General features: G+C 34.7%; 1 protein-coding gene across 2 annotated transcripts in view; it reads left to right on the top strand.

The window, feature by feature from the left end:
• Positions 1-223: 223 nt before the first annotated feature.
• The window catches only part of slc18a2 (solute carrier family 18 member 2), a 34,531-nt gene continuing 18,581 nt past the window's right edge, over positions 224-16,173 (top strand). The window contains exons 1-4 of one of the 2 annotated variants that reach the window (XM_058650900.1): positions 224-484; positions 2,855-3,182; positions 10,203-10,321; positions 10,409-10,492. In XM_058650900.1, coding sequence (XP_058506883.1) covers positions 352-484; positions 2,855-3,182; positions 10,203-10,321; positions 10,409-10,492 — 664 coding nt within the window. In that variant the 5' untranslated portion in view covers positions 224-351. The remainder of the gene's footprint in view (positions 485-2,854; positions 3,183-10,202; positions 10,322-10,408; positions 10,493-16,173) is intronic. The other variant, XM_058650901.1, reaches the window with a different exon arrangement.

Genomic DNA, 16,173 nt, shown 5'->3' with positions numbered 1-16,173 from the left:
GTTACATTACATTACAAGTCATTTAGCCACTCCACCACCAATATACATGAACATCGACTTTAATGACTCAAAAAAACTAAATGTTGATTATCTCTGTTGGGCTGTGTGTGTGTGTGTGTGTGTGTGTGTGTGCTTGTGTGTGTGTTTGATGACAGGCGAGTGACAGAGACCCACGCATTAAGGCTAAATGACGTCAGCAGTGGGTTCAGTCAGTAGAAAGTCAGCGTCCTCCTCCCTCTGCTGCGTCTTGCACAGCGCAGCGCGCACTGCTCCATATTCCAACTCATCACCTGAGTGAGAGTGTCTGCGGTGTCTGCGGTGTTTGCGGTGTTTGCGGTGAGGACGAGCATCATGGGGAGGTTAGACGACCTGCGGCAGTTTAACTTGCTGAAATGGCTCAGGGAGGAGAGACAGTCGAGGAAACTGATTCTTTTCATTGTTTTCGTGGCGCTGCTCCTGGACAACATGCTGCTCACTGTGGTCGGTAAGCGCGTAAACTCTCATCTCTCTCTTTGTCTTTGTTTGCTTTTGTTGGCTTTTTCTTTTCTTTTTTTTCAAACCCAGCTCAACAGGTTGTACAACATGCGCAGCGCAGCGCAGCGCACACAGCAGTATCGAATAAAAGTAGAATAAGTCATAGTGTATGTCATAGATGACCCAGCACGGGTGACTTTTAACTCAGTAAATGATTGCAATTACATCTCAAATCCAACGCATTTGCGCAGACACAATAATTGCACATACACGCACGCACACACACACAGAATAAATCACAAAGACTGCATGTTGGTGAGTTTGACAGGATTTTAATATTAATGTTTACAGTTCAGTGATGGTAACGATGAGCTTTAACATCATTATTTACAGTTCACATCAGGTGTGAGAGTCAATGCTGTGAAAGTATTCCTTATAATCTGGTGCTGAACTCAGCTGACAGGGTGAAAGGCGGGGTCACAGATCACCTGACCCAACAGTTGAACACAGCATGTTTTTGGGAGGAGAAACACAGGGAGACCAGCAACCTTGTAGCCACTGTGTGGGCAGACGACGACGATGATGATGATGATGACGATGATGATGAGGAGGAGGGTTTTATTTATTATTACTGCAGAGGAAGCTGTATGAAAGAACTGTATTCAGCCTCAGAATAACCATGATATATGTTACATTGAAACACTAGTTTTACAGACAATGGATTTAAAATGTGATTGACACCTCGTGTTTCCTGCTCCTCCATGGACACACATTATTAGTACCACACATCAAGTTACTTTGCTTGTAAAAGAAATAAATGAATGACATAATTAGGCTTTACAAACACAGAGCTGGAACAATGAAGAGCAATGAGCTTCTATTCTAATTACAGTTATATTCTTACATCAGTATTATGTGCACACATATGCTTTGCTTTATCGTCTGTGACACCTGGTGCTTTATATGGAGGTTTATGAGCAATTATTGTTCAATTCCTTGATTATTAATCAATAACTATATGAATCGTCAACTATTCTGATAACTGATTCATCGGTTTGAGTGTTTTTTAATCATTAAACATTTGAGAAAATGTGTAAATGTCCAACTCTTGGTTGAAAAGGTGGAATTATGAGGCAGTTTTTATTGTGCCGTCACAAGGTCGAGCCAAGCAGCTGTCACCATTAAAGAGGCCATAGCCCAGAAGTGAGTCTGTGTGTGTATCTGCGTCATCACCTCGTCTATGAAGCCCTAAAAGTCCAGAACAATCAGTTCAGCCACTGCTGAGAGCGCAGGCTTTCATTGTTTTCCTGAGCTCCACAAAGCAGCAAGGCGAATCCCAGCACTCCTGTAAACAGCAGGGCCTCCTAGTCCAGGTGCATCTTTAGTTTATTTCAAACTTTTTGACTCTCACCTTTTCCTATTTAATTCCACCCTTTGTTGTGTTTTATTGTTGTATTTGCTTCTACTGTGAAGCACTTTGAGCTGCAATCCTTGTATGAAATGTGCAAAATAAAGTTTAGTTTTATTATTATTATTATTATTATCATTATTGATATTATTATTAGTATTGTTATTATTATTGATATTATTATTATTGTTATTGAAATTGATATTATTAGTATTATTGTTATTATTGTTATTGATATTATTGCTATTGTCAGTCAGTCAGTCATCATCTACCGCTTTATCCTCTGCCAGAGGGTCGCGGGGGGTGCTGTGCCAATCTCAGCTACATCGGGCGATAGGCGGGGTCACACCCTGATAGGCGGGGTCACACCCTGGACAGTTCACCAGTCCATCGCAGGGCCACACACACACATATAGAGACAAACAACCATTCACTCTCACACTCACGGTCAATTTAGAGTGTCCAATTTACCTATCCCCACATTGCATGTTTTTGGACTGTGGGAGGAGCCGGAGAACCCGGAGAGAACCCACGCACATACAGGGAGAACGAGGGCTCGAACACGGGTCTTCTCGCTGCAAGGCGAGAGTGCTAACCACTACACCACCGTGTGGCCCTATTGATATTGTTATTATTATTATTATTGTTATTATTTTATTATTGTTATTGATATTATTGATATTGTTATAATTATTGTTATTTTTTATTATTATTGATATTGATATTGATATTATTGATATGGTTATTATTATTATTATTGTTATTGATATTTATATTATTGATATTGTAATTATTATTATTATTTTTATTGGCATTGTTATTCTTCTTATTATTATTATTATTATTATTTATTTTTATTTTTTAAATTATTATTATTATTATTATTATTATTATTGGTGCTTTATTTTATCCCAGTGTTGTATAATTGAAAAATATGTAAATAAATAAAATATCTCTCCCTCCCTCTCACAGTTCCCATCATTCCCAGTTACCTGTACACTCTGGATGAGACAGCAGAGGTGAACGTCACAGTGACGCAGCAGCAGCAGCAGACTCCTGGTGGATCCTTCCACAGCATTGTGTCTTTATATGACAACTCTGTGAGACTTCCTGTTACCAACAGCACAGACAGACCCACCACGGTGGTCCCCACACACCAGGACCTGCCACACAACTCGTCTGACTGTCCCCAGTCTAAAAAACGGCTGCTCAATGAGAACGTCAAAGTGGGATTGTTGTTTGCATCCAAGGCCACAGTCCAGCTCATCACCAACCCCTTTATAGGACCACTGACCAACAGGTAGGTGTGTGTGTGGTCTCTGTGTGAAACTGGCATTGATTTCAGAAGTTCACCTTCTTTGTAAATGGCCCGTTTGAGGTGCCACGCTTCATCTCGCTGCACACAACTAAACAAACACTACGATGTAGTTGTGGAAAAATGTGTCCTAAGATGTCTGATGAGAACAGAAAAGCTTGAAGCGGCTGTTCGTCTGCACCGAGAGAGATACATGCTTTTATATTATCGCCTGTGAAAGGAGAAATATGGAAACAGAAAGATTAGTAAATCAGTTTGGTGTGAATGTTTAGACAGTCAGTGTTTGAAAGAAATAGATTCTATATTCATCACTAAACTAAAGAAACCTCGCTAAAGCTAGAGGAAACAATAACAATACATGAGTAACATACATGAGTATACCATGTTAACAAACATCTAAATCCTTCTAATATTATCATCGCACAGTCAGGTGAATATCTTTAGCAGAAGGTGAAATAATGTAGTTATTGGTGCACTTTCTGAACTCACTGATCATTTTAACACTTCTTAAAAACATTTCACAGACATCACTAAAATAAATGTTATCTGTAACAACCTTTATTAGCCAAAAAACTATATGTAATTATTATAAGAGTTAATTTCTTTCATTGATATTCATAAGAACACAATATCTCTTATATATTGTGTTCTTACACACAGAGAACACAAGATGATACAGTACAGTGTGAATGTGTATTCTTCACTTTCCTTTTTGTCTACTAGTGTTGATTTGTCACATTTCACACATCTGTGTTACCAATATGTCATTTATTAGGATCTCAGTGATAACAGCGATGCAGAGTATTTGCTGTTGCTACGTTTACAATGAATTATTTTCCATTTGTGACGTATGAAATATTTCAGTGATTACAAAACAATAAAACAGCCCAGCTTCTGTTTAAAAACTAACATGGGATTGTGTTGTAATGAAGATTTCTGAAAGGACCACATTAGATATTGTTAATAAACTGACCACCAACAGACTGTGGTTCTCTTCATAAAGATCCTTAAACCAAAAAGCTCTAATCATATCCTATAAATATCAAAGTCTGTGATTCATTTGAACTGATGATAAAATGATAAAATGATAAAATGATAAGATTATAAAATGATAAAATGATAAGATTATAAAATGATAAGATTATTCAAATGATAAAATTATAAGATTATAAAATGATAAGATTATAAAATGATAAAATGATAAGATTATGAAATGATAAAATGATAAGATTATAAAATGATAAAATGATAAGATTATAAGATGATAAAATGATAAGATTATAAAATGATAAAATGATAAGATTATAAAATGATAAAATCATAAAATGATAAGATTATAAAATGATAAGATTATAAGATTATAAAATGATAAAATTATAAAATGTTAAGATTATAAAATGATAAAATTATAAGATTATGAAATTATAAAATGATAAGATTATAAAATGATAAGATTATAAAATGATAAAATGATAAGATTATAAAATGATAAAATTATAAAATGAAAAAATTATAAGATTATAAATTGATTAAATGCTAAGATTATAAAATCATAAAATGATAAGATTTTAAAATGATAAGATTATAAAATGATAAGATTATAAGATTATAAAATGATAAAATGATAAAATGATAAGATTATGAAATGATAAAATGATAAGATTATAAAATGATAAAATGACAAGATGATAAAATGATAAGATCATAAAATGATAAGATTATAAAATGATAAAATGATAAGATTATAAAATGATAAGATTATGAAATTATAAAATGATAAAATGATAAAATAAGATTATAAAATGATAAGATTATAAATTGATAAGATTATAAAATGATAAAATGATAAGATTATAAAATGATAAGATTATAAAATGATATAATCATAAAATGATAAGATTATAATATGATAAGATTATAAGATTATAAAATGATAAAATGATAAGATTATAAAATGATAAAATTATAAAATGATAAGATTATAAGATTATAAAATGATTAGATTATAAAATTATAAAATGATAAGATTATAAAATGATAAGATTATAAAATGATAATATTATAAGATTATAAAATGATAAATTTATAAGATTATAAAATGATAAAATAGTAAGATATAAAATGATAAAATAATAAGATTATAAAATGATAAAATAATAAAATAATAAGATTATGAGATTATAAAATGATAAAATGATAAGATAATAAGATTGTAAAATTATAAGATTATAAAATGATAAGATTATAAAATGATAAAATGATAAGATAATAAGATTGTAAAATTATAAGATCACAAAATGATAAGATTATAAAATGATAAAATAATAAGATTCTAAAATGATAAAATTATAAAATGATACAATTATAAAATGATTAAATGATATGATTATAAAATGATAAGATCATAAAATGATAAGATTATAAAATGATAAGATTATAAAATGGGAAAATGATAAGATTATAAGATGATAAAATTATAAAATGATAAGATTATAAAATGATAAAATGATAAGATTATAAAATGATAAGATGATAAGGCCAGTAGTAAATATTACCACTCCCCTTCCCAATGAACATGAACCACTGTCAGTTTTACTGTGTCGTCTGTGAGAAACCTGTAAAATGAACATTTGTTATTGTGGTAACAACCACACAGTCCCATAAACACTTTAAATGAACAGCTGTTCATTTAAAGGCTTCAGCAAGAGCCACAAGCTCAGCGTGTTCAACATGAAGAGGGTGTGAGGACACAAGCAAACAGCACATGTTAGGAACACCAACAAACAAGAAGTGTTTCCTGAAGGTGTGGAACATCATCAGGTGTGAGGAGAAGAACAGCAGTCTGTGGAAAGATGACACAAGATTAGAAACAAACACACAGTATCCTGTGAGAGAACAGGTTTCATCCTTCACAGTCTGTGGAAAAGGTCAAGGGTCAGGCAGAGTGGTTTATGAAGAAAGTTTGTTCATGAGGATGAACAGTTTTTATTTGAAATAAAGTTTCTACACATACTTTTTTAGGTTTAGGTAAATGTATCTACATGTCGGTGAGAGCCGACATCCCCTCAGCTGTGATCACATGACCCAGACATGTTTGAGAGTGTGGCTTCATGTCCCTCTGTGTCCTCGTGTTTTCCACATCATCTGTGTTACCTTTGCCAAGTTTCATTTTCTTAACTGGAAAGAGTGATGAGTGAGGGCTGGTGTCGTGCCAGCTCTGGCTGCTTGTTGTTTGCATGGTCTATGATAAAAATGTGTCAGTGAGGCCGCGTCATATTTACTGCACACTGCTTCAGTTTCACATGACAAACACATTCATTTTGTGTTTCAGTGACATAAAGTCACACAAAACACTGAGCTGAAGGATTCCATTTATATTTATATCACATATGAACATGTGTGAGTGTGTGTCTTCTGTTAGAAATTCATGCATCTTCTATCATTCATTCATTCATTCATTCATTCTTTTTCCATCCATGAGTTGTTTTTGCTTCACGTTGTTTCATTTTCTCTGAGATAAATGTCATATATGAGGAGCTGAGTCAGTAACATGAACACAGCGTGTGTGTGTGTGTGTGTGTGTGTGTGTGTGTGTGATGATGGTCCATTCATACACATGTAAGGCTCGTCCGGAGCCAAGCAGATACAGGGAAACGTTCAGACAACGCAAATAACTACATTTTAAGATGAAGATATGTCTTAAGGTTAGGTTGAGGTTAGGATTAGGGTCAGGGTTAGGATTAGGCCAGTAGTGATTGTGGTTAAGGTTAGACTAAGTCTCCAGGAAATGAATGTAAGTCAATGCAATGTCCCCTTAAGTCATGAATGTCCAACATGTGTGTGTGTGTTTGTGTGTGTGTGTTCTCCAGTTTCCTCCTGTAGATTGACTGTAGGTCCAGGGTGTACCCCGTCTTTTGTCCTATGCTAACTGACACCAGCGCCCCCTGTGAACCTCCTGTGGAGGATAAAGTGGTAGAAGATGAATGAATGAATGAATGAATGAATGAATGAATGATCACATCCAGTGTACTCCTAATGCTGGTCCCAGACACAGAATAATGGGAGGGTTAAAAATATCTGCCAAATCAAATATGTGGATCATCCGTTGTGTTAAGAGGCTGAAAACATACAAACACAAACAACAGAACATGAAAGGGGTTGTTTCACAGTTGTTCATCATCATTCATCTCTACACAACGTTATTTCAGCTTACTAACTAACTGTCATTCCAGGATGATTCATAGTTCTAGCTTGATGCTGCATTTGAGAAGTTAAACAATTATCTTTGCTGATGATGAACCGTGTTGCAGTTACGAGGCAGGAGTGCAGCTTCCACAGCACATGACAACGATGATGTGAAAAAAAAGTATTACTGTGAATTATTGTGCCAGGTCTTTTGAGTAGAAATCTGACTTGTTACACCACTCTGACTAAAGATAATCATATATGTTAATCTCAGAACACATCCTGGACTCAAGCAGAGCAGATTTCCTGATCATGTGTTTGCATGAGTGTGCATGTTCAGCTTTGGTCTGTGTTGGCGAACAAATGATGTCCATTTAAGAACCAGCATGAAACAGACATAGGTTATGTCAGGTGTTATAATATAATTATAAATATTTGTAAGATTTTTGGGAAACGGAGCAGTTTTACAAGTGTAGGTTTTCAGCTTGAAAAGGTGAGAAAAACACATCAGTAAGATAAAGTAGACGTAGTTGATGATGTCAGTGAGAGCACCTGATCCACAGAAACACTGTCAGGAGAAAATCCATTTAAATCAATGTTATTTCAACCACACTTGAAATAGCCTGAACCATCCTTCTGTTGTTAGTTTGCTTTGATCGATAAAGACTCATGATATGAAATGTGTTACAAACACTGTATATACACATGTATCTGAGTTTGAGATATACATCAACATGAGGGCCATTCACCTCAATACTAAAATGTCTCACTCACATAGATACGATGTCACTGAGGCAAAGAACTCAGTCCTATTAGTCACCTTCTCTCCTGACAGAGAACAATACGAGGGAAGTCATGTGTGATCACAGCAGCTCAGAGGCTGTTATTGTAAAAACCTCGGGAAACAATGTCAGCCACATGCTTTGTGTTTGTGTTGTTATTCATTATCTACACAATATAAACAAGATATGCTTTGATGACGTTTAGTTTGGTTTGTGTGCACGTTTATTACAATAGAACACGTGTGTGGGTGAGATAGAAACTCATTATGGGTTTGCAAACACAAAACACACACATACATCTTGGTAAAGAATCAGTAAGTAAGTATAAGTATCTCTTCCATAATGTGGCTCCACGGCATCTTATGGAATATTGTCCTCCAGATGTTTGGTCCAGGTTATTGATTTGTCTCGCTAGATATTGGTGTTCAGAGTACATCATAGAAGAGTATCATTTCAAAGATGGATCGTACTTTACGCCTCAGAAGAGGAGCAGATGCATCATTCTAAATTTCTGTGGGTGAAGTGCTGGCACATACAATATTACAGTATAGTTTAGGCCAGGGGTCTCAAACTCAAATGACTCAAATAGCTCATATCATCAATATGTACTCTATTGCCTTGTGTGAGCTTTTCTGTCTTTTCACTTCATCGTCTTTTGTCCATTATTCTGTACAGCACTTTGGTCCACTGTGTTTGTTTTAAAGTGCTTTACAAATAAAGTTGGATTGGATCATTTCAATATATAAGTGCTTGTTTTAATATGCAACAATAAAAAAAAAAAACATATTTATGATGCAAAATTAATCTATTCATTTAAAAATAAAAACAATAGAAATGACTCGTTATAACTTGATATTGTTTGGAGGGCCACATGAAATCGATTGTAGGGCCACATGTGGCCCCCGGGCCGCCACTTTGAGACCCCTGGTTTAGGCCATGTTCATATGATTAGATATTAATTAATCTATCCTGAGTGATTCAGGGTTTTCCCATCTGATAACAAAAGTCACTTTCAGATCAAATAAATGCATCTAAAATGCATATTCTGCATACTCAGTGAACTGCATCATATATTGATTTATATGTTGGCATCAGCACAATATTAACACTTCTTTTATATGTCATGTTACAGCAGTGCAAATAAAGATGAGCAAACAACCACATCCCTCTTCTTAGACTCCCATTATTAGAAAACACACATTTGTCCTTATTTTTGACATCTGAGTGTGGGGAAGTGACACAAGTGGTCACATGGGAGACGCATCGAGGACGCATATTTATGCCAGGTGTGAAGTCATAGTGTACTCACTCCTCTCAGGGAACTACGGTGGCCTTCACAGACCAAAAGTGGATGTTGTTCTTCTTTGTTTGCATAGTAAGTTTCCAACACAGAAAACACAGCTGGTTTGTCCATTCTTGTTGCTGCACATGCAGCGTCTGTAAAGCAAGGCTCTCGCCTAAAGTATATGAAAGGCATCTAATGCAATGTTTCCACTGAGTACGTATCACTGTACATACTGTAGACAACATCAAGGAGAGCAGAGAAACACAACAGTTCACACAATGAGCAAACACTAGGCATCAGTGGAGAGAAAAAACTCCTTTTAAATGAAGAAGAAATCTCTGACAGAACCAGACTCAGAGATGTGCAGCATCTGCCTCGACCGGTTGAGGTGAAACGAAAAATGAGGGTGTTACAACCAGGTACCCTAACTGCAAAACAACCATGACCAGAGTCAAAGGGAGCACGTGTCTAGGGGTATTTATTTACAAAATAATATTTAAACAGGGAATTTGAAGCAATCATGAATGTGAAAACATAACAAAAGCAGGAAAATGACAGGCGCTTCAGTTGAGAGAGAGAGCCTCACTTTGCAGAAGACCTGCTCTTATAGATAGTGGCTCCACCCCATGATTAGGATCCACACACATTTTTTCAGTCATACTCGATCCTGTGTGTGATGTTGCTGTTTCCATCTGTTCTGTCATAAAACAAACAACTTCCTGTGTTTAAATAAAAATGTCCTTATTTCTGCAGATATCAAAGCAATAACCTGCCAATCGTACAAATGCTGTTCTCCGCTCTGTGTCTCTTCAGAATAGGATACCAAATTCCAATATTTGCTGGTTTCTGTATCATGTTCCTCTCCACCATCAGTAAGTTCCAGCCACATGTTTTGTATTGTCAGAACATCACAATGCTGTCACCACGCCTGATGTGTCTCTGTTCTCACTGTTGTGAAGTGTTTGCCTTCTCATCGAGCTACGCTCTGCTGTTTCTGGCCAGATCGCTTCAAGGCGTGGGCTCATCCTGCTCCTCTGTGGCTGGTAAGACCTCCTTTATTTTACTATTTGCCAGTTTAACCTGCTCGTTATAATAAGTGCTGCCTTATGGAATATTCTCTCATTAAAGAGACACTCAAATAGCTATGAATTAGTCTTGCTGTGCTCACATGTGGCCATTTCTACATGGTTTTCATTTTTATTAGCCTAATGACTTTTTGGTTAAAGCCCACATAGATTGGAAGCTCCAATTAGCGCTGCGTTTGTGTGTGTATCTGCGTCATGACCTCGTTTATGAAACCCTAAAGTTTCAGCACAAACAGTTCAGCCACTGCTGAGAAAATAGTGTTGTATTGTTTTCCTGGGCTCTGCGAAGCAGATCGGCACTTCCTTAATCTGATGTCGTCATCAAAAATCCTCACCACTCCTCTCACCACCGTAGCGCCTCCTGGTGCGGGCACTAGTCCGGGCACATCTGGTTGCGTACATTCAACCGCAGAAGAAGAAGAACTACTCTCGTAGCTGCTGAGATGCAGAGCATCCACCGTGCCAGAGGGGGAGCTGTGTATCTGAGAGCTGGCCTATCTATTACGTCACTTCCAGGTACCTGGCCAATCACAGGACAGTGGGAAAGCTCTCGTTGGCTGGCCAATCACAACACAGTCCACGTTCTGGGGGTGTGATTTTGGTCTGAAACAGCACGGCTGACGAGAGCGTCAGTGAGGAGATATTTTGATCGGCTCGTTTGCAGCGATTAGGAGGTTTTTAACCATGAAAACAAGTTAATATATGTAAGTAGACCTCCATAACTAACATATATGTGACCGTGAAAACAAGTTAATATATGTAAGTAGACCTCCATAACTAACATATATGTGACCGTGAAAACAAGTTAATATATGTAAGTAGACCTCCATAACTAACATATACGTGACCGTGAAAACAAGTTAATATATGTAAGTAGACCTCCATAACTAACATATATGTGACCATGAAAACAAGTTAATATATGTAAGTAGACCTCCATAACTAACATATACGTGACCATGAAAACAAGTTAATATATGTAAGTAGACCTCCATAACTAACGTATATGTGACCATGAAAACAAGTTAATATATGTAAGTAGACCTCCATAACTAACATATACGTGACCGTGAAAACAAGTTAATATATGTAAGTAGACCTCCATAACTAACATATACGTGACCGTGAAAACAAGTTAATATATGTAAGTAGACCTCCATAACTAACATATACGTGACCGTGAAAACAAGTTAATATATGTAAGTAGACCTCCATAACTAACATATATGTGACCATGAAAACAAGTTAATATATGTAAGTAGACCTCCATAACTAACATATATGTGACCGTGAAAACAAGTTAATATATGTAAGTAGACCTCCATAACTAACATATATGTGACCGTGAAAACAAGTTAATATATGTAAGTAGACCTCCATAACTAACATATATGTGACCGTGAAAACAAGTTAATATATGTAAGTAGACCTCCATAACTAACATATATGTGACCATGAAAACAAGTTAATATATGTAAGTAGACCTCCATAACTAACATATACGTGACCATGAAAACAAGTTAATATATGTAAGTAGACCTCCATAACTAACATATACGTGACCATGAAAACAAGTTAATATATGTAAGTAGACCTCCATAACTAACATATACGTGACCATGAAAACAAGCTAATATATGTAAGTAGACCTCCATAACTAACATATACGTGACCATGAAAACAAGTTAATATATGTAAGTAGACCTCCATAACTAACATATACGTGACCATGAAAACAAGTTAATATATGTAAGTAGACCTCCATAACTAACATATACGTGACCATGAAAACAAGTTAATATATGTAAGTAGACCTCCATAACTAACATATACGTGACCATGAAAACAAGTTAATATATGTAAGTAGACCTCCATAACTAACATATATGTGACCATGAAAACAAGTTAATATATGTAAGTAGACCTCCATAACTAACATATATGTGTGACCATGAAAACAAGTTAATATATGTAAGTAGACCTCCATAACTAACATATACGTGACCGTGAAAACAAGTTAATATATGTAAGTAGACCTCCATAACTAACATATATGTGACCATGAAAACAAGTTAATATATGTAAGTAGACCTCCATAACTAACATATATGTGACCATGAAAACAAGTTAATATATGTAAGTAGACCTCCATAACTAACATATATGTGACCATGAAAACAAGTTAATATATGTAAGTAGACCTCCATAACTAACATATATGTGACCATGAAAACAAGTTAATATATGTAAGTAGACCTCCATAACTAACATATATGTGACCATGAAAACAAGTTAATATATGTAAGTAGACCTCCATAACTAACATATATGTGACCATGAAAACAAGTTAATATATGTAAGTAGACCTCCATAACTAACATATATGTGACCATGAAAACAAGTTAATATATGTAAGTAGACCTCCATAACTAACATATATGTGACCATGAAAACAAGTTAATATATGTAAGTAGACCTCCATAACTAACATATATGTGACCATGAAAACAAGTTAATATATGTAAGTAGACCTCCATAACTAACATATATGTGACCATGAAAACAAGTTAATATATGTAAGTAGACCTCCATAACTAACATATACGTGACCATGAAAACAAGTTAATATATGTAAGTACACCTCCATAACTAACATATACGTGACCATGAAAACAAGTTAATATATGTAAGTACACCTCCATAACTAACATATACGTGACCATGAAAACAAGTTAATATATGTAAGTAGACCTCCATAACTAACATATATGTGACCATGAAAACAAGTTAATATATGTAAGTAGACCTCCATAGCTAACATATATGTGACCATGAAAACAAGTTAATATATGTAAGTAGACCTCCATAACTAACATATATGTGACCATGAAAACGAGTTAATATATGTAAGTAGACCTCCATAACTAACATATATGTGACCATGAAAACGAGTTAATATATGTAAGTAGACCTCCATAACTAACATATATGTGACCATGAAAACGAGTTAATATATGTAAGTAGACCTCCATAACTAACATATACGTGACCATGAAGACGAGTTAATATATGTAAGTAGACCTCCATAACTAACATATACGTGACCATGAAGACGAGTTAATATATGTAAGTAGACCTCCATAACTAACATATACGTGACCATGAAGACGAGTTAATATATGTAAGTAGACCTCCATAACTAACATATATGTGTGACCATGAAAACGAGTTAATATATGTAAGTAGACCTCCATAACTAACATATATGTGACCATGAAAACGAGTTAATATATGTAAGTAGACCTCCATAACTAACATATACGTGACCATGAAAACGAGTTAATATATGTAAGTAGACCTCCATAACTAACATATACGTGACCATGAAAACGAGTTAATATATGTAAGTAGACCTCCATAACTAACATATACGTGACCATGAAGACGAGTTAATATATGTAAGTAGACCTCCATAACTAACATATACGTGACCATGAAGACGAGTTAATATATGTAAGTAGACCTCCATAACTAACATATACGTGACCATGAAGACGAGTTAATATATGTAAGTAGACCTCCATAACTAACATATACGTGACCATGAAGACGAGTTAATATATGTAAGTAGACCTCCATAACTAACATATACGTGACCATGAAGACGAGTTAATATATGTAAGTAGACCTCCATAACTAACATATATATGTGACCATGAAAACGAGTTAATATATGTAAGTAGACCTCCATAACTAACATATATGTGACCATGAAAACAAGTTAATATATGTAAGTAGACCTCCATAACTAACATATATGTGACCATGAAAACAAGTTAATATATGTAAGTAGACCTCCATAACTAACATATATGTGACCATGAAAACAAGTTAATATATGTAAGTAGACCTCCATAACTAACATATATGTGACCATGAAAACAAGTTAATATATGTAAGTAGACCTCCATAACTAACATATATGTGACCATGAAAACAAGTTAATATATGTAAGTAGACCTCCATAACTAACATATACGTGACCATGAAAACAAGCTAATATATGTAAGTAGACCTCCATAACTAACATATACGTGACCATGAAAACAAGTTAATATATGTAAGTAGACCTCCATAACTAACATATACGTGACCATGAAAACAAGTTAATATATGTAAGTAGACCTCCATAACTAACATATACGTGACCATGAAAACAAGTTAATATATGTAAGTAGACCTCCATAACTAACATATACGTGACCATGAAAACAAGTTAATATATGTAAGTAGACCTCCATAACTAACATATACGTGACCATGAAAACAAGTTAATATATGTAAGTAGACCTCCATAACTAACATATACGTGACCATGAAAACAAGTTAATATATGTAAGTAGACCTCCATAACTAACATATACGTGACCATGAAGACAAGTTAATATATGTAAGTAGACCTCCATAACTAACATATATGTGACCATGAAAACAAGTTAATATATGTAAGTAGACCTCCATAACTAACATATACGTGACCATGAAAACAAGTTAATATATGTAAGTAGACCTCCATAACTAACATATACGTGACCATGAAAACAAGTTAATATATGTAAGTACACCTCCATAACTAACATATACGTGACCATGAAAACAAGTTAATATATGTAAGTAGACCTCCATAGCTAACATATACGTGACCATGAAAACAAGTTAATATATGTAAGTAGACCTCCATAGCTAACATATATGTGACCATGAAAACGAGTTAATATATGTAAGTAGACCTCCATAACTAACATATATGTGACCATGAAAACGAGTTAATATATGTAAGTAGACCTCCATAACTAACATATATGTGACCATGAAAACAAGTTAATATATGTAAGTAGACCTCCATAACTAACATATATGTGACCATGAAAACAAGTTAATATATGTAAGTAGACCTCCATAACTAACATATATGTGACCATGTATGGTAATATATGTAAGTAGACCTCCATAACTAACATATATGTGACCATGAAAACAAGTTAATATATGTAAGTAGACCTCCATAACTAACATATACGTGACCATGAAAACAAGTTAATATATGTAAGTACACCTCCATAACTAACATATACGTGACCATGAAAACAAGTTAATATATGTAAGTAGACCTCCATAGCTAACATATACGTGACCATGAAAACAAGTTAATATATGTAAGTAGACCTCCATAGCTAACATATATGTGACCATGAAAACAAGTTAGTATATGTAAGTAGACCTCCATAACTAACATATATGTGACCATGAAAACGAGTTAATATATGTAAGTAGACCTCCATAACTAACATATATGTGACCATGAAAACGAGTTAATATATGTAAGTAGACCTCCATAACTAACATATATGTGACCATGAAGACGAGTTAATATATGTAAGTAGACCTCCATAACTAACATATACGTGACCATGAAGACGAGTTAATATATGTAAGTAGACCTCCATAACTAACATATACGTGACCATGAAGACGAGTTAATATATGTAAGTAGACCTCCATAACTAACATATACGTGACCATGAAGACGAGTTAATATATGTAAGTAGACCTCCATAACTAACATATACGTGACCATG

This window comes from Solea solea, chromosome 15 (genome assembly GCF_958295425.1).
Source record: "Solea solea chromosome 15, fSolSol10.1, whole genome shotgun sequence".
NCBI lineage: Eukaryota > Metazoa > Chordata > Actinopteri > Pleuronectiformes > Soleidae > Solea > Solea solea.
Note: the sequence above shows the minus strand (reverse complement) of the source record. Positions and strands in the feature narration are given on the sequence as shown.